This window comes from Mesoplodon densirostris, chromosome 2 (assembly GCF_025265405.1).
Source record: "Mesoplodon densirostris isolate mMesDen1 chromosome 2, mMesDen1 primary haplotype, whole genome shotgun sequence".
NCBI lineage: Eukaryota > Metazoa > Chordata > Mammalia > Artiodactyla > Ziphiidae > Mesoplodon > Mesoplodon densirostris.
In genome coordinates, this window is record NC_082662.1 from 155214530 (window position 1) to 155235003 (window position 20474).

At 35.0% G+C, this 20474-nt stretch overlaps 1 protein-coding gene across 3 annotated transcripts in view; it reads right to left on the minus strand.

Moving 5' to 3' along the window:
* Nucleotides 1–20474, minus strand: part of CEP350 (centrosomal protein 350) — a 144427-nt gene that overhangs the window by 86368 nt on the left and 37585 nt on the right. For all 3 annotated transcript variants that reach the window (XM_060091184.1, XM_060091185.1, XM_060091183.1), the window contains exons 11-17: nt 20036–20157; nt 15972–17032; nt 14342–14492; nt 12770–12939; nt 5652–5838; nt 2857–3074; nt 2227–2390 (exon numbers count right to left, since the gene is read on the minus strand). In XM_060091184.1, the coding sequence (XP_059947167.1) occupies nt 2227–2390; nt 2857–3074; nt 5652–5838; nt 12770–12939; nt 14342–14492; nt 15972–17032; nt 20036–20157 (2073 nt within the window). The remainder of the gene's footprint in view (nt 1–2226; nt 2391–2856; nt 3075–5651; nt 5839–12769; nt 12940–14341; nt 14493–15971; nt 17033–20035; nt 20158–20474) is intronic.

Here is a 20474-nt window from a genome sequence, read left to right on the forward strand (position 1 = left end):
CTTTGTTATGGCCTAAATGGGAAAAAAAAACTAAACAAGAGTGGATATATGTGTATGCATAATTGATTCACTTGGCTGTACACCTGAAACTAACACAATATTGTAAGTCAGCTATACTCCAATAAAAAAAAATTTTAATTGAAAAAAAAAAGAAAAAAATAGTATGGTACTAATAAAGCTATAGTAAAATAGTATGGTACTAGAAAAACAGTATGGTACTACACAAATAAGTCAATGGAAAAGAACAGAGTGCAGAAACAGACCAACACGTAAATGATTACTTAAATGTTGATAAAGCTACCAAGGTAACTGAAGAAAATGGTGCTAGAACAACCAAACATCCATAAGGGAGAAAAGAATTTAACTTTGACCCCTTCCTCACAACCTGTAATTAACTCTAAATGGTTCACACACTTAAATATAAAAGCCAAAACTATAAAGCTTTGGGGAAAAAATAAAAGAATATCTTTGTTAGAGTACCTTAATATCTTAGGGTAGGCAAAGTTTTCTTAGAATACAAAAAGCACTACCCATAAAAGAAAAAGATTAAAAACTAGATTTCATCAAAATTAAAATCTTCTGCTCTTCAAAAGACATAGTTTAAAAAAATGAAAAGGCAAATCAAGGATGAAAAGCAATATTTGAGATATATCTGAAGAAGACTTGTTTCTAGAATATACAAAGAACTACAACTCAATAAGTAAGACATCCCAATCATGAAATACGTAAAAGATTTGAACAGATATTCACAAAAGAAGACATAAGTTTGATCAATAAATATACTAAAAGATCAATCTCATCAATCATAAAGGAAATGCAAATTAAAACCACAATGAGATACTACTTCACCCTCACTACAATACACAATGATAGCAAAGATATAATAAAACTACAACTCTCATATATTGCTGTCAGAGTATAAGATGTTACAACTATTTTGGAAAATGGAATGGCAGTTTCTTATAAAGTTAAACATACACTTAACCCAAGCAATTACACTCCTAGGTATTTAGGCAAGAAAAATAAAAATGTGTTGTATACAGAGCATTGCAAAAAAGTGTTCAGAGCAGGAATACTTATGGTAGCCAAAAACTGGAAATAATACGAATGTACATCAACAGGAGAATGGATAAATGAATTGTGATATATTCATCAATGGAATGTTACTCAGCAAAAAACCCAAAAGCAACATCATGGATGCAATAACATGGATTAATCTTAAAAACGTTATGTTGCATAAAATAAGCTAAACAGGGGCTTCCCTGGTGGCGCAGTGGTTGAGAGTCCGCCTGCCGATGCACGGGACACGGGTTCGTGCCCCAGTCCGGGAGGATCCCACATGCCGCGGAGCGGCCCGTGAGCCATGGCTGCTGAGCCTGTGCGTCCGGAGCCTGTGCTCCGCAACGGGAGAGGCCACAACAGTGAGAGGCCCACGAACACACACACACACACACACAAAGCTAAACACAACAGAGTACAAAGTATACTTCCATTTTATGAAGTTCTAGAACTGGCAAAAATAAACTATGGTGATATGAATCAGAATACTAATTGCCTCTAGGAGGGAAGATTAACTGAAAAGGGGCCTGGGTGAAACTTCTGGGTGACTGAAGTGTTCTATATTTTGATTAGGGTGGTTGTTACATGTTCAAAATTCATCAAATTATACACTTAAATTCTGTGTATTTTATTATATTTAAATATTACCTCAGTTTAAAAAAAAAAAAAATATATATATATATATATATACCAATAGCATTCCCACCGAGGAATACTGGATTTTTGTTAGCTAATGGAAAGTTCTATTATCCTGGCATTACCAAATACTTAGATCTCAGAAACTTTTCTTTTTAGTACAAATAAAGTATTAAAAAACAAAACAAAGAAACAAAAACTCAACCATTTCTGACCTGTCACAAAAAAGAGAAAATATTGAAAATGTTTGATAAGCTGATTTTCACACTGTCACGAAAAATGTAGAGAATGTGGAAAATGAAGTATTTGAAAGAGAATGATTGTATTATTGTTCTGCTGCCAAATACTGCATGTTTAATTATCTTTTTAGCATATGATAGTTTTTCTCAGGGTTATTTATAGGTACTGTATGACAGACTGTTTTTTTCTACTTGGCAAGTTAAAGTTGTTTTTTTAACTCATTAAAACTATTTGAAATAGCAAAGAAAAGAGAAAAAAAATGCAGAAAACTAAAGAAAACTCCACAAATACCTTTATGATCTGAGCCAGAGACACACTCTCCTGCTGAGCAAGTGAAATGCCTCTAACTCTTTCTACATCTGATAGTTGGCGCACTGACTCCTCAATGGCACTCAAGTAACTGAGTTCTGCTGCCATACGATGCTGGAGGCCAGCAGGAGAAAAGCGCTTAGAACCTGGAAGGCATATAATTGTCAAATATCAAAGTTCACATGAAATTACATCTCAGATTTCTAAAATTCATTTCTCATTTTAAGGTTCAAAAACAAGTCTGCTTTCCTCTTTAGGAAAGAGAGTGACTTATTAGTACAATGTTTCTTAATAGTTACTTCTCTTGTGTGTGCATGAGCACACATACATGCATGTGTACATAATACATATATACCTATGAACACTTAGGAGTACATATATGGGATACATTTTTCAAGTGTCTTTTGAATAATGCTGGCAAAATGGGAAAAGTCACCACCATTGAATCTCTCGCGCTTTTCAATATTTATTTTCGGGCACAATTTTTGTTTTCAAAAAGTAATTGCATTCACTTGAAACAACATTTCTCTATGGTTTAATTGAAAGAAAAGACATTTTCGGAAAAAAATTAATATCTTAATTTTTAAATTACAGCTGCATGGATCTACTTGCCTGGTGTTGAAGCCATCTCTGTCGTTCTGCTGGCAGCCAGGTTCGTATCAGCAAAAGTTGCATTAGGCTTAAATCCTGTTATAGTTGGAGTCACTACTATTGAGGATTTAGATCTTTCTAATGAAGTTCCTGGAAGGTCAAACTGCAACAATTTCTGGGAACTTGGAGATAGGGGAGAAGTTGGAGTTTTCTGTGATCTTCCCTTGTCTGATGAGACACTAGAAGTTTTGTTTCATAAAGACATTAGAGAAAGGAAAACTACTTCAAGAACCATCTAAACAATTAATAAGAACAACATGCATAACTTTATTAACATTTGCTTTAAAAAGCTGTGATTCAGGCATTTATTCATTTAACAGAGTCGCTATGCTGAGTGAATGACTATGAACACTCCTCTTATTGCTAGATTTACAGTGGGGAACAAGCTAGGGACAAACCCTGCCCAAAATAATATGGAAAAGGAGTCTCTTGATTAAATTGGCACTTAACTCTTTCCTCTACAATGTACATTTATCGTGAATCACTTATTGTAGTATCAGGCAAAATCCCCTAGAATACCTGGAGCTTATATAGCAATAAAATTACAACCATACAAAAAGGCAAGGTCAAGCCTATTTTATAAAAAATATCTTAAAATATGTCTCTGAAAGAGAGTATCATTTTGTGTTAAAAATTTTTAAATGACAAAAATTACTCGTTATTCCTCTTAACCAAAAAGTCACAGCAAAAATTTTTCATACTAACCATCTCTAAATACTTTATATATGTCCATTTGTTTCTGTCCACTTTTTAATGCTATAGCTCTTTCCTGAACTTTCTAAGAAGTAACCTCTCATAGCAGTTTGATTAAAACAACTCAAGGACACAAGGCACATGTCTAGCCCCTCTTTGAGAAATTATGCTCATTAAAGGTATTGTTTCGGGCCTCCCTGGTGGCGCAGTGGTTAAGAGTCCACCTGCCGATGCAGGGGATACGGGTTCGTGCCCCGGTCTGGGAGGATCCCATATGCCGCGGAGCGGCTGGGCCCGTGAGCCATGGCCGCTGGGCCTGCGCATCCGGAGCCTGTGCTCCGCAGCGGGAGAGGCCACAACAGTGAGAGGCCCGCATACCGCAAAAAGAAAAAAAAAAAAAGGTATTGTTTCTCATAACAAGAAGCATGCTGCCTTGCACTAACCATTTATTTACTGACTAAATTACTCAAATACCCTATAAGGCATGTTAGCAGTTAGCATATTTCAACATCTAAAGCAAGCTTACTTTTAGCTTTAATAAAACTATGAAATGGTTTTCAAAGGTAAACATTTCTCTTATACCAGCATTTAAATATTTGAATAAAAGTAGTCTTGAGAGGCACTCACTTGTTTCCAGTGACCTTTAATTTTCTACTGACGGTTTAGAGAAATACATTTTTAACAGTCTGACAATTTCATTTATGGAACATAAAAAGAATTATCATTACTTCTGTCTCCTAATAGATCTGAAAAAATTCCAACACAACATCAAAACAAACTACTCTGTCTGAATCTCACCTTATGGTTTTACAAGATGAATTTATATTTGTTCTGCAGAGACTTCCCCAGATTAGCGTTTCCAATGATGTTAGTTAAGTTTCCCAAAAAATAAAAAGGAAACAAAGGGAAAGAGTGTGGAGACAGACAATGTCTACAGCCATGTAAGTTAAGAAAAAAACAGGTTAAATAATTTTTTAAAAATCTGGACTCCTTTGCATCAAAATCTCAAATTGTTTTATCCACTGTGAATCTCCACAGGTGGAAAAGTGGGGGTCTAGACTATAGTATGGGGCATTTATCAACTTATTTGGCTATGGATTCTGTTTCAGAAATGCTTAACTTTGTAGATTTTGCCAATTAAATCATCAGAGTATCTCTCAAGGAAAGGTAAAGTTTTCTGAATTCCAAAATCATTGACAAAGAAATTAAAATTCAACTTTAAACATAGCAATGATGGTATTAATGATACAGCATTATCTGCAACATGAAAGCATTAAAAATGATTATCTGTATGTGACACTGTACTAGAAAAAGCACATAGTTTTAAAATAAAAAAGAAATATTCATGTCTTCTCAGAGCTTAAATTTCCAGAAGGACAAAACCAGTGCAGCAGATAAAAAGTCATGGAGACAGAGTAGGAACTGTACCTAAAGCAACAGTTATGTGTAAGCAATAGGCCAAGTGCATAATATATTATGATATTAAAAAGAAGGAAAAAAACAGAGTGTACAAGTTCCATAATCAATGTAAGAGTGAGATTTCAAAATCTGCTTGAGTCATCTAATAAGTTGAGCAGAAGAGAAAAGTTCAGAGGTACAAATAAACAACGATACCAAAAGAACACTAAGTGGTTATGTTTAAAGAGTGGAAGAATACAGTTGAGAAGAAAACTGTATAAACGAAGGAAATAAGACAGTCTTTGGTAGCCTAGTGATAACACTTCAAATGAAGTTAAGCTCTTAATGTTGACCTCTGGGGTAAGTGTGAGCTCCCAGAGTACCCTAAGGAGAGTAGTTGCTTGGTCAAAGGATTGAGTCAAGAAAACAACTGTCGCAATGGCATTTAGAATACAAAGGTAGGTTGTGCTAGAGGCAGAGAATTCCTGTGGGAGTGGTTGTAATTGTTTAGGTGAGAGATGACTATATTCTAAAATATAGATAAAGACTAGAGCTATGAACAAAACCACAAAAAACATAAATTTATTAAGTGAATTCTCTGAACATAAATGATACTGTAACTTTAATTAAATATGAATTACAGTAAAAAATATGCATTACTTTACCTCAAAGAATGCCCAGAAAGATCCTCCAAAGTGCTATCAGTGTCAGGAGTCTGCTCATAATCTTTAACAGAAAGTTTGCTACTGGTCCCAGATTTCTTTCCTTGATGAGAGCCACGTTCTGAACTAGAGTGTACTTTTTCTTCATCAAGAAGTGAGTTCTGAATATTTCCAGTGAGTGAATCTAGCCCTGTAAAGTAAATTTCTTATAAAACTGATTCCCAATATTAGAAGCTACTGAGAGATAACTGATACCTAGATTTCAATAAAATAACAAAAAGTACAAACCAGAATACCTTAAAATGGACTTTAAAAAAATTGTTTTTCATATGTAAGATAAAGCAGTTCTTCATTCTTTGCTTCCATTTAAGGAAAGTGAAATTTCTTCCATTCATATCTCCCACTTGTTATTAAAAAATAAATTGTTCTTAGATCAAATGTTTAAAAACAAAGACAAAAACATTAAACAAGAATGAAGTACTACCCCACCCCTATAAAAAAGTAACCAAAAGGAAATTTTTTAAGGATAAAACCCAGAGGTAAGCGAAAAATGGTATCAACTGCCAACTGAACTACATAATCCTTTCAAAAAACTCTATGGCAAGAACTAAGTAGCCAGATTCATAAAACTGTTCATATTCTCTGACTAAGAATAATCTTACTTACAGGGGTATCTTAAGGAGATTACTGAAACAAACGAAACACAGATTGTGCATGACATTCAATGCATAACTTTAAAATTAAAAAAATTTCAGGACTTCCCTGGTGGCACAGTGGTTAAGAATCTGCCTGCCAATGCAGGGGACATGGGTTCGAGCCCTGGTCTGGGAAGATCCCACATGCCATGGAGCAACTAAGCCCATGCGCCACAACTACTGAGCCTGCGCTCTAGAGCCCTCGAGCCACAACTACTGAGCCCACGTGCCTAGAGCCCATGTTCTGCAACAAAGACAAGCCACCGCAATGAGAAGCCCGAGCACTGCAACGAAGAGTAGCCCCCGCTCACCGCAACTAGAGAAAGCCCGTGCGCAGCAATGAAGAACTGACACAGCCAAAAATAAGTTAATTAAAAAAAAAGTTCAACCTACATTTCCAACAATAGAATTGTCTATATTACATAGATAATGGTAACTTGAATATTTAAATAGCACTCTGTAATTTAAAATGCACTGCATATATATTACCTTATTGCTCTTAAACACCTTATGAAGTGGGTACCATATAATTAATTTGCTGATGAGGTAACTAGAGATCTATGAGGCTAAATAACTTAAGGATACACAGTCGATAGCAGAAATGGGACATAAACCCAGGCCTCATGACTCTAAGTCTAAGACACTGTTCACCTTGATGATATGTTTCAACAGCAGCACGGAAAAATATTTGCTAGGTTAAAAAAAAAAGCAGAAAAAAGAATCATGTGCACATTATAATGACAGTTGAAATATTTTTTTAATGTAGATATATGGTTAAAGATCAAAAGAAAATGGAAAAGTAAAGAAAAAAACAATTATGCTGCACACCCATGTTCACAGCAGCATTAATCACAATAGCCAAAAGACAGAAGTAACTCAAGTGTCCTTCAACATTGACTGCAATAACAAAACATGGTATATACAGACATACAATGAAACATTAGTCAGCCTTAAAAAGGAAGGACATTTTGACACATGCTACAACATGGATGAACTTTGACAACATTATGCTAAGTAAAATAAGCCATCCAGTCACAAAAGAATGAATATTGTATGATTATACACCCATATGAGGTCCTAGAGTAGGCAATTCATAGAGATGCACAAAGTAGAACAGCTGTTACCAGGGGCTAAAGGGAGGAGAAAATGAGAGTTATTATTTAGTGGGTATAGAGTTTCAGTCTGGGATAACGAAACAGTTGTGGAGATGGATAAAATGGTGATAGTTGCACAAAAGCGTGAATGTACTTAATGCCACTGAACTGGACACTTAACAATGGTTAAATTTCCTAGTCAAATTCATAGAGGCAGAAGGCAGAACGGTGGCTGCCAGGGGCTGGAGAAGGAGGAATAGGGAGTCACTGTTTAGTAGGTACAGAGTTTCAGTACAGGATGATGAAGACGTTCTGGAGACCTATGGTAGTGAAACTTCGTTGCAAGCAGTGTGAATAAATTTAACGCCACTGAATGGTACGCTTAAAAATGGTTAAAATAGCAAATTTTATGTTAGCTATTTTTACCAATAAACAATAGGTAAGGGCCTCCCTGGTGGCGCAAGTGGTTGAGAGTCCGCCTGCCGATGCAGGGGATACAGGTTCGTGCCCCGGTCTGGGAGGATCCCATATGCCGCGGAGCGGCTGGGCCCGTGAGCCATGGCCGCTGAGCCTGCGCGTCCGGAGCCTGTGCTCCGCAACGGGGGAGGCCACAACAGTGAGAGGCCCGCATACCGCAAAAAAAAACAAAACAAAAAAAACCAAAAAAAAAAACAATAGGTAAATTTAAAAATTATGCTATATTATGCTGTAGTGATAGTAATGAGGTAACAATTTTTCATTAAAATTTGGTTTAAAAAAGGAAAAATGAGAACAGTCTTACCGTATGAGAAATATCAAACCCAACTATCAATCAAAGAAATGCAAATCACTTCAATGAGATGCCATTTTTCATTATTAGATTAGCAAATATTTTTAAAGTAATGAAACCTTGAGGGTCATTCAGTACACACAGGAAATAATACTCGTACACCATTTTCATGGGAGTGCAAACTCATATATCCTTTCTTGAGGACAACTCAAAAAATATATAAATAAAAATCATCTTCCAGCCAAGCCCTTGACTCAGAAATTCCACCTGACTCATAGTAATTCATCCTAGGAAGCTATGTAAAGATATATACAATGAATTAAATATGCTGACTGCATTATCATAATGGGGAGAAAAACACACAAATAATCTAGACGATTATTAATCAATGAGAAAGGATTCTATAATCTAAAATCTATTCATGATCCCTAGGCTAGAAGCAAGCTATTAATACTGTTTATCTCTAAATTTTCCATAATACAGACGTACTCTTATAATAAAAATACTTCATTCATTTAATATATTTTTTCGAAAATACACAATTGAAAAATTGTTCTTGATTTTAAAAAACTAGAAGTTGTAGACAATACAATGGTCTAAGCAAGAAAGATCTAAACTCCAAACAAGGGACCTATATACAAAGAAAACGTTTGCCCACAGTTTAAAAGACTGCCAAAGGAAAGTATATTTATATGTTTTAAAGTTAAATTAAGATAAATAATTTTTTCTTATGATTACCACTTTAATCTACCAACTGTTTTCAACTACACTGGGAAGGAGCTGAGTGAGCATGCAGACAATCTTTTTCACCACCAGATGGAGCATATACAACAAAATTTACACATCTTAGAACTTTGGGATAAAGTACTAAGTTTAAGTTGTTGCTGTGGAAAGTAAAATATATGGTTTTTTTTTTAAGGCATTGTGAGAGGGATCAGGGAAAGTGAAAGCCAAAGACAGTATCTGTATTTCACCTAACCAAGTTTTAGATTATAATTTTTAAAACCTATACTGAATCATATTGTCTATATACTCATATATTTAATATATCATGGTATCTTAACTTGTACAATATATTGCAGTAGAAGGTACACTTGATTTAGGAGTTAGAAGCCAGAATCTAGGCTTCGCCAGTAACTAGTTAGTAACCTTAGGTGAGACACTAACATAACAAAGATCGGCATTTTTGAGCAAGATCAGCATTTCCCAAAATGTATTCTGCTCAATTCTAATGTAACATGCTGATGGAAGAACAGATTCTGTGGTCAAATAAATTTGAAAAATACTTCATACTATAGCCTCATCCTCATCCTAAAATAAATAATCCATATTAGCACATTAGAAGTGTTGATGAACACCAAAAGCACAAGCACCAAAAGCAAAAGTAAATATGTGAGACTATATCAAACTAAAAAACTTCCACATTTTGTCTTCATCAACAAAATAAAGACAACCTATGGTAAAATACTTACAAATCATATACCTGATAAGGGCTTAATATCCAAAATACATAAAGAATTCACACAACTCAATAGCAAACAATCCAGTTAAAACATTGGCAAAGGAACTGAACAGACAGTTTTCTAAAGGGAAAACAGTATGGAGGTTCTTCAAAAAACTAAAGTAGAACTACCATATGATCCAGCAATTCCACTTCTGGGATTTTATCCAAAGAATATGAAAACACTAATTTGAAAATATATATGCACTCTGATGTTCACTGCAGCATTATTCACAACAGCCAAAATATGGAAACAACCATCCATCAATGGATGAAGGGATAAAGAGGTGGTACATATACAATGGAATATTATTCGACCATGAGAAAGAAGGACATCCTGCCATTTGTAACAACATGGATGGACCTTGAGGGCACTGTACTAAGTGAAATAAGTCAGACAGAGGAAGACAAATACTGTATAATATCACTTATATGTGGAATCTAAAAAATCCAAACTCGTAAAAGGACAGAGTAGAAAAGTAGTTGTCAGGGGTAGAGGAAATAGGGAGATATTGGTAAAAGGTTACCAACTTTCAGCTGTAAGATAAATAAGGTCCAAGGATCTAATGTATAACATGGTTACTGTAGTTGGTAACACCGTATCGTATAACTGAAATTTGCTAAGACAGTAGAACTTAAATGTTCTCACCAATATATATATATAGTGATAGATGTGTTAGTTAACGGACTTAGATGGAAGGAATTCTTTCACAATATATATGTATATCAAATCATCACGATGTACACTTTAATTACCTTACAATTTTATTTGTCAATTATCCCTTAATACAGCTGAAAAAAATTAAAAGAAAAAAAAATAAAAGTGTTGATGAATCCTGCAAGAAAGAAGCCTGTTTCACTCTAAAAGCTTTTCCCAAGTTTATGGAACCATGGAGCTCTTTTATCCTCAGAATACTTATGAAACAGCCTATTGCACTGAATCAGTATTTCACAAGAAAAGACAGGCTTTGGGAAGTGTTGATAAAATGATGTCTAATGTTCCTGCCAAAGACTTTCAGAACACTTCCAATCTGCAAGAGAATTATACTAGGTTAGTGATTTAAAAAGAATCTATTCCTAGCACTCTCACATTGGAAGTATAAAGTGGCACTAGTTTTCTGAAGAGCTATTTGGCAAAATGTATCCAGATTTTAAGCACGGCATACTCAGTGTCCCATTATCTCCCTTCTAGGATTTTCTCTTAAAGGAAAGAACCAGATCAAATGCATAAAGATGCATTTGTAAGGCTATTCAATGCAACAGTGTTTATAATAGGGAAAAAAAAAAGAACCTAAATGTCTAGCAATGGGGAATTGGCTAAATAAATTACAATATATTCAAATAACAGAACACTAGGGAGTCACTACAAAGGGTTATCCATATTTACTAACACAGAAAGGTATCTGTAACCCATTAACAGGAAAAAAAATCACATAAAATATGATCTTGTACATGTAACGTTTTCTATTTACATACGCCTACTGATTGTCTGTAAGGATTCTTACTAAAAATGTTAACATTTCACATCCACTAGAATGTCTGTTCTTCAAAAAAAAAAAAAAACCCAGAAAACAACAAGGGTTATTTTAGTATGTATGTGGAGCAACTGGAACCCTTGTGCACTACTGGTGAGAATGTAAAAGGTTGTAGCTGCTATGGAAAACTGTATGGCAGCTCCTCAAAAAAATAAATATAGAAATGCCTTTTGATCCAGCAAGTCTACAACTGGGTATACACACAAAAGAACTGAAAGTAGGGATTCAAACAGTATTTGTACATCAGTGTTCACATCCACATTATTCCCAATAGCCGAAAGGTTGAAACAACCAAGATATCCATCAACAGATGAAAGAATACACAAAACGTGGTAAATACATATAATGGGATATTATTCAGCCTTAAAAAGGAAGGATATTCTGACACATGCTACAACATGGATGAAATTTGAAGACGTTATGCGAAATGAAATAAGCCAGACACACAAAGACGAATATTGCATGATGCCACTTATATGAAGTACCTAGAGTAGTCAATTTCATAGAGACAGAAAGTAGAACAGTGGTTAACAGGGGCTCAGGGAAGGCAGGAAAGGGAAATTACTGTTCAATGGGTTCAGAGTTTCAGCATGGGATGATGAAAAAGTTCTGGAATTAGGTAATGACGATGGTTGTACAACACTGTGAATGTGCTTAACAGCACTGTATTGTACACTTGAAAATGGTTAAAATGATGAAGTTTACATTATGTATATTTTACCACAATAAACTAAAATAAAATCTAAAAAAATGTTAACATTGGTTATCTCTAGGTAGAGGGAATACAGGTGATTTTTAATTTTTAAATATTTTCTATATTTACAGATTTCTCCTCCCCCCCCCTTTTTTTTTTAACTCAATGAGCAATTTTTTACTATCAGAAAAAAGAAAAAAGAATTTTGGAGGCAAAATCATTCCCTAGGGACCATCCGGTGAGCTTAAGAAGCCTTTGCCTAATTACTGTTATCTTCTCACCTCTAGGCTTACAGAGCAAATGAGATGTACACATTATACATGTAAGCTTCGAAATTACCATATAAAGCATCTATTATCATCTTCATTTTATAGATAAGGAAACTTGAGTATTATATTTATTTAATAACACTCAGAAATGTACATGATATAAAGTTTTTTAAACAGCACTTGCAAGACAATATGATTTCACTTGTTTTTTAAATAAAAATGTATGTGGGAGTATGCCTGATTTTATGTATATACTGGAAAAATAGGCACCAAAAACATTAATAGTAGTTACCTCTGAGCAGAAGAATCAATAGGGATTTATGTTTCTTGCATGATTATTTATCTACAATCCTTAATTTTTTATCATTGTTAATGTATTCCTTTTGTACTAAGTGTAAGATTTATAATGTCATATATCAAAAGGTATTTGTAATGATAAATATGAAAGCCAATTATATTATCATAAAGAAATTCATCTAACTTATGAAATGAAATCATAACTTTAGATCACTATCACAAAGTCACTGGTAAGAGAAAAAAATTACCATGTAAAATTCCACTTACATTCTATCTTTTCCTTTTTTCCTTTCTTTCCTTTAGAAGAAGATGAACGAGACGACGCAGCAGACTGGGCCCCTGATGAGTGCTGGGAGGCAACATCCACGGAGGAAAGATCATAGGCTGACTTTCTGCTAGAATGATCCTCCTGAATGCCTAAACTGTTACTACCAGTACTGTCAAAGAATAAGTAATAGTGGTTAAAGCAAGAAATAAAAAGTTTCAAATCACAGCTCAAACTATAAATATTTTAAAATCTATTTAGTCACAAGGAGAATATAACTATAATCAAACACGCTTTCCACTTTTCTTGGTTTCTTACTACCAGAAACCTGGATTATTCCCTATGGCTCAATTTATTACTGAGAAAAGTCTCAGGCAGTTTTTTACTGAAGTGAAACCAATAAAAATGGGTAATTCAGACACATAAAAGAAAAAAATATAATGTTGGATACTGAAAAATGTGGCCTCAATTTCTATTCAAATTTATAATTTATTAACTTCCTTCTGATAATCTTATAGGGAACAATAATTTAATATGCTCTACTTCAAGTGAGAAATAAAATGCAATAAATCATATTGACTGGTGATATTAAATGTCAACACAATTAAATCCTTGCAAGTCTTGATTTAAAAATTAGTCTTTTCTTTAAAGTTCAAAATTTTAAATTATATTTCTCCTGCTATAATCTTAATAATACTTATTTTCATTAATCCAGCTAGATATAACTAATTTTTAAAAGATCATCCAATAATTTTATGTACATTACAACTTGTAATTTGTGAAGAAAGTTATACTGCATGTGAGTAATTATAGATTATTTTATATGGTAACAAAATTTAGGGAGGAAATTCTCTCTGGCAAAATCTGATTCACTTACTATATGATGCTGTACAAGTAACAACCTTAGTGCTTCAGTTTCCTCTCTCAAGTAGGAATAATAACAAAAATACTTATATCAGGCTATTGTAAGAATGAGTTAATACAGGTAAAGCCCACTCAGTCCTCTCAGTGCCTTATACATTAAGTGCTCAATAAATATTAATGTTATAATATTGTTATTTTTCAAAGATTTGCAAAATTTTAGATGTTATCCCAATTATAAAAAAATTTACTGATTACTTAGGATCATGAAGTCAAGGGTCTATCTAGTCATCTTCAATTCTATCACAGAAAACCATTTCTTAATCATCTCACATTAATATACCATGGGATAGTTTTCCCAATACTAACCTCTACTGGGGATTCACAGATTGATTTAACAACCTGTATTTTGCTTATTATGTGCCAGGCCCTGTTCTACATACTTTGTATTTCATTGAATATTCATAACACTTTAACAGAGAAGAAAACTGAGGCACAGGGAAATTAAGCAATATGCCCAAAGACAAAGAACTAATAATTAGGAGAGCCAGTATTTAAACCCACACAGTCTGGATCCAGAGCCCACTCTCTTAATAACCACTATGCTATCTTTAAACAAGGAAAATTTGACAAATATTCAGACCATAGTTCTCATTTGTACATTTTTCTCACTCTTCAGATTTTGCTCCATATTGTCAACATATTCTTCTTACTTGGGTTCAAGAGCTGGCTTTTTTTCTGTCAAAGTCCCACTCCCTGCAGAGGAGACAAAATCATCTTCATATGAAATGCTGCTTAGAGGGGTTGTGATGGCATTCAAAGGCCGTGATGCTGATGTTCCTCTTTCCAACCTGTCTTCAAATCCTGTCAAAAGTAATAATTGAAATGTGTTTTAAAACAAAAATTTAAAAAACTATAAGCAACGCATTCCATAACCTGGAGATTAACAACACGGATTTAGGGACATTTTAGTTTGCTTTCATTAGGGCTTTCATTAGGGCTTTTTCATTCTTTCATTAGGGCTTTCATTAGGGCTTCTTTTCAAGTTATCTTTAGACCTAACAATACATTTTTAACTTTTTATTAGGGAAATTTTCAAACATACATGACAGTAGGGAGAATCATATAATGAAACCAGTGCATCCATCACCCACCTTTAACAATTATCAATACATGACCGATCTAGTTTCAATTAAACTTCCTATTCCCTCCATCTGTAACTCTCCCCAAATATTACTTTGAAACAAATCCCAGATAACAGATCATTTCAACTCTAAACATTTCAGTATAATATCTTAATGAAAATCTAACAGAAGGATTTAAGAAAAAAATCCAACTTTCTTGCGAAAAAAAATGGAGAGTGTTGATTTAAAAGCACTTTGCTATAATCAAAAGAACTTTAATATCCACAGAACTTTAAAATTATCACCTATAGAAATAAGTGTTAAACAAAAGAGATCAATAGCACATATAGGTCTGCACAAGATCATACCGAAGTGGCTAAATATAAATTCTAGGAAAATGCAATGGGATACCCAATTAAGCATAAGCTGAACAGATGAAATCAATTCATTTGTCAGATAAGTTGCTCACTATGTAGAATGGAAATGAAAAACCACAGTATCCACGGCTGACTTAGGGCTCAGCCTCACTCTCTAACCTGGGAATTCTAAGGTTATACTAGCATAAGATGTGTAGAATCCACCTACAGAAGAAGAACAGAGAAAGGGACTTGAAGGAATTGAGGCCACCACAGAAAAGGAAAAGTTGTGTTGCAGGATTTCAGGGATAAGAAGGGAACTTTAAAAGTTATTGTTTCAGGACCCAAATATATAGCTACACTACTCTCAAAGTCTGTTTTTAAAAATTAGTTTTGACAAACAGTAATAGATCTGTTTCCACATTAGAAATGTTACTGCAGCTGCCCCTCTCAATTCTTGACCACTATATTCCCAGTGATTCACACACAAATCACTGTTTTAAGAAATATACTTATTTTCTATCTAAATATATAACTCTGGTCACAGTAAACCTAGTATACACTTGATACATACCAATCCTGAACATCACCTATGAATTTCTTTAAATTAGACCAAAATTTCTATAACCACCAACCATTGTTTTATGACAATAACAGCTAAAAACTAAAATTTTAAAGATTAAATTAGAATACTCTAGTTGAAGCTTGTGGATAACTCAGATTAATTTGGACAATAATAAATCTCTACAATCCTTGTAATGAATGATGAAAATGTATAGTTAAGTACTATCTTGTACAGAATTATGAAATAATTTATCTTAAGATAACATACAAATATTACAAGGGTTACTTATTTTTCTCACCTTTTCCATATAATTTATATGATTTTGTAAAAATATTAATGACACTATGTGGACTTCCCTTTGCCAATTCTTCCCATGGTCCTTTGCTTTGTGTACCACCTATGGGCCCAAAGAGTGGCAAAAATTTTTCAGCTTCCTTCTGAAACTCTTTGATGGGTTCATAAGCATTTCTTTCTCCAGCACAAAATTCCTTTTCTTTTAAGATTTCTGCTAACTTCAAAGGGGACCGTCCATCTTGACCTCCCTCTTCTTCAGAGAGACTACCCTCACTAAGAAGAGGCCCTTCACTCACTGAATCTGTGCTGGAACCAAGAGACATTTTGGCTTTGTCTTGAGAACAAGCTTGCATATCAGAGCTAGAACAGTCAGTCTGCCTCTTACACAATTGTGCCAGCAGCCCTTCTGGTTTGGGACCAGGGGATCTCATTCTGAAGCTTGATACGGCACTATGAGGTCTTATCATCTCAGGAAGCTTTTTAAATTCACTAAGGTTGCCTACACCAGGAAGATCATCATCAAAAGTTGCATGAGACACACAGGTTCCCAGCATCTTTTGAATTCGAGCAGAGAAAACATCTTCTGCATCCTCTTTCACAGGTGGACTTATAGCCTTGGTCCAATGTCCATCTTCTTGGGGTGTTCGCTGCACATCATACTCAGTGTTCCATACTGACCCATAGTTAATGTTAGCCCCAGCTAATTTCTTAGCTTCACTTTCAATCCTGCTGGACAAAGAAGCAGCTGTTGCTTTCAAGGCTTCAATACGATCCAGTTTACTCTTATATTGGCTAGCACTAGGTTTTAACAAGGCATCTGGATGAGCAGCTGGTGAGGTCAGATATGGTTGAGGTGTAAAAGTTAATGGCCCTGAAGCCATATTATGATTCTTCCTAGTTGGTAAAATGGATTCAAAATCCTTATGCAAAATTCCTACATGCTCTAGACTCAAGAGATGGGAAAGTAAATTTCCAGCTGTTCCAACAAGAGGCTGTGGTTGAGAATGGTGGACTCGTGGACTCAGTCTGTCAGGCTGCATCCATGTAGGATCCATCAAATCCCTTCTGGAAATGAAAGTTACAATATGTTAGTTAACACAGGACCTCATAACTAAGCCCTTTTTTTTAAGTGTTGTTTTTTCTGATTATAAGAGTAATGCATAGCCACTGCAAAAAAAAAAAAAAAAAGACAGGCAGACAAAGGATAAAAAAGATAAAGATCACTCATAGCTAACCAATGAGAAAGAGGCACTATCACTATTTCATTATATCTTTCTAGGACTTCCCTGGTGGCACAGTGGTTAAGAATCCGCCTGCTAATGCAGGGAACATGGGTTTGAGCCCTGGTCCAGGACGATTCCACATGCTGCAGAGCAACTAAGCCCGTGTGCCACAACTACTGAGCCTGCGTGCCACAACTACTGAAGCCCACGTGCCTAGAGCCCGTGCTCTGCAACGAGAAGCCACCGCAATGAGAAGCCCGTGCACTGCAATGAAGAGCAGCCCCTGCTCGACCCAACTAGAGAAAAGCCTGCACACAGCAACGAAGACCCAATGCAGCCATAAGTAAATAAATAAATAAATATTTTAAAAAAGAATTATATCTTTCTGAACATTTTTCTACATGTATGTTTCATGTTATTTTCATGAAAATGAAATCTTATCATACATACTGTTTTGTAAACAGCTTTCTTCAACTAAGACACATTTTTTAAACTATTGAGGAGAAGGCATTATAACCCTTAAAACTCTGTGGACAAAATTTTTTACAATATTGGCTCTACCTTTCTCTTTAAAAGTAGTGTTACATAAAAGAGAAATGCTTAAGACTGTAGGCATGATATTACTCTAATCAACACATATTTAATAAACACCAAACAGTTATGTTTAACATTGTACATACTAAAGAAATGAGAATATTACAATCTAGTTCTAAGAAAAGTTGATAGGGCGTCCTTAAAGGCTAGAAACAGAATAAAGATGCCCTAGATGACATTATATAATTCACTTATATTTCCAGATTATAGACAACCTCCCTGTATATTAAGGAATACTATACAAAGGTTAAAGACTGGTGTTAACTATTAAGAAGATCCTTAGAGGGCCTCCCTGGTGGCGCAGTGGTTGGGAGTCCGCCTGCCGATGCAGGGGACGCGGGTTCGTGCCCCGGTCTGGGAGGATCCCATATGCCGCGGAGCGGCTGGGCCCGTGAGCCATGGCCGCTGGGCCTGCGCGTCCGGAGCCTGTGCTCCGCAGCGGGGGAGGCCACAACAGTGAGAGGCCCGCATACCGCAAAAAGAAAAAAAAAAAAGAAGATCCTTAGAAAAAATAACATGAGGTGTTGTCCTTGGTCTTGTCCACTATTTTTGGATGATGACATGAAGACATGCTTATCAAATTTGTAGATGACAGAAAGTTAGGAGGCATGCCTAACCCAAATTATCGAATTATGATTCAAAGTTATTTAGACAGGCTGCAACCCTAGACCAAACTAGTATGAATAAATATGAAGTCCTACCAATTAAGTTAAAAAAAGTCATCTGGAGGAGGGTAACCAGGGTGATAAGGGAAATGAGAGGCATGTAATACAAGGTTTGGTTGAAGGTTATGTGGTAGCAGTCTTGTATATTGAATGACTGCTATGAAAGCAGAATAAAGGAAGACTAGTGAATAGATTCTATATCACAGAATATAGACTATTACAAACGCAAGGTGTGAGGTTATTAGTGCCCAAATTAAGCTGGTAGAAACAAATACAAAGAAAGTTATAAATAAAAAGGTACTGCTGAGTAAAAACCCAAGATCTTTAAATTCAAGTATTTAGAATGACAATTTTGTGGCAGGCTCTGTGTTGATGGTAGAGGAATAGCAGTACACAAAAATGGAAAGATTTAATCCAGTTATGACCTAATCCTTACTCTTCAGTTTCAGAAGATCTAGCAGGGATGAGAGACTAATAAACAGCTAAACACGATGTCATTAAGTACTAATATAAAGATATATAAAGTTGAATAGGGTATAGATAGGGAACAATGAACTCTGATAGCCAAGGAAATTGATTTTTGAGCTAGATCTTCAAGGTCTTCAAGGTCAGATAGGTAATTTGGAGTTTTCCAGGTAGCTAATGCAGAATGATGGAACATGAAGGGCAAGGAAAAGAAATGCTGTGCTTTTAAGCATAAACTAACTGAGAGAACTCAAAGAACTACAAGGATTACATAAAATGATATAGGCAAAGTACTTAGATCAGAGCCTGAAACGTAACAAACAATAAATGTTAGCTATTTTTATCAATATTATTATTCTCTTGGGAGGTGAAGGGGGCAGCAAGGGGGCGAGAGAATCATATGTATTAACCCAAAATTGGTTAAGTGACTTGATTTTTATTCCCAAAACGGTTATTTCAAAGTATAACTTATAACCATGTAATCTGAAAATCATCTTAACTTTCATGGACAAATAGGCTTTTTTTGTTATTTTTTTCTTTTTACTTTACTGCACACTTTACAGCCAAAAAAAAATTTTTTTTCTTAATTTAAGGTAAAATAGCCCTCATTCACCAATCTGAATTCAAATCAAATCCCTTTTTAGTCCTTGTCCGTGTGTTCATATGCATATCCAAATATAGTTTTTGAGAGGTAAGACATGTTGATACAAGAGTCATATGAAGAAATTTTGAATAGTTACGGATACAGAAATGCCTTTTGAAAAATATTCAACACAAATACTTAAAAATATTAATTTCACTGTGATTCATTTATCTGACAAACATTTATCTGTGTTTACGTCAGAGAAGGCAAGAGTGCTTCCAACTGCAGGTGATCCCCAGGAGGAACTGATATTTACACCAGATATGAAAGAACAGGCAAGAGTTGAACAATAGAATAGAGCATGCAGTAAGTATAGATGTATACCATGCTTAAGTATCCATCAGAAGATATTAACCAATTTCTAAATAAACCTCTTCTTCACAAGAAGGTCAATCAATAAAATTCACTGAGCACAGACCACTATACTAATACCATGGAAAGAAAGAACCTTAATCACCTTTCATTCTCCCCTTTTTACCTTGCAAGAGGCTGTGGAGGTTCTGACAGAGACATGTCACTACTGGAAGATGCACTTGGGGGACGTTCCTGCACTTTGTTCTCCTTGTCAGATTCTCCAGATGGCTGATACCCTGGTCTGGTCTAAGAAAAAAGGACATCAAAGTTATCTGACTCCCATCATAAAGATATATTCAAGGAGCACATAAGATAAATATTAAGTTGCTTCAACTTTACAAAGATCACAAAATGCAGGAGCTTTTTTCTCTCAAATAAAACCAATTCAAATTTAGTTTGTCTTAAAAGCAGCCATTACAGTTAACAGCAAAGTTACACCTGAAATCCAACAAAGGCACCTAACACTGCATAATTTGGAGGAAATAATACTCTTTCTAAACCTCAGTTTTTTCACCTAATAAGTGGAAATACTAGTAGTACCTACCCTTCTCAGGGTTGTGAGA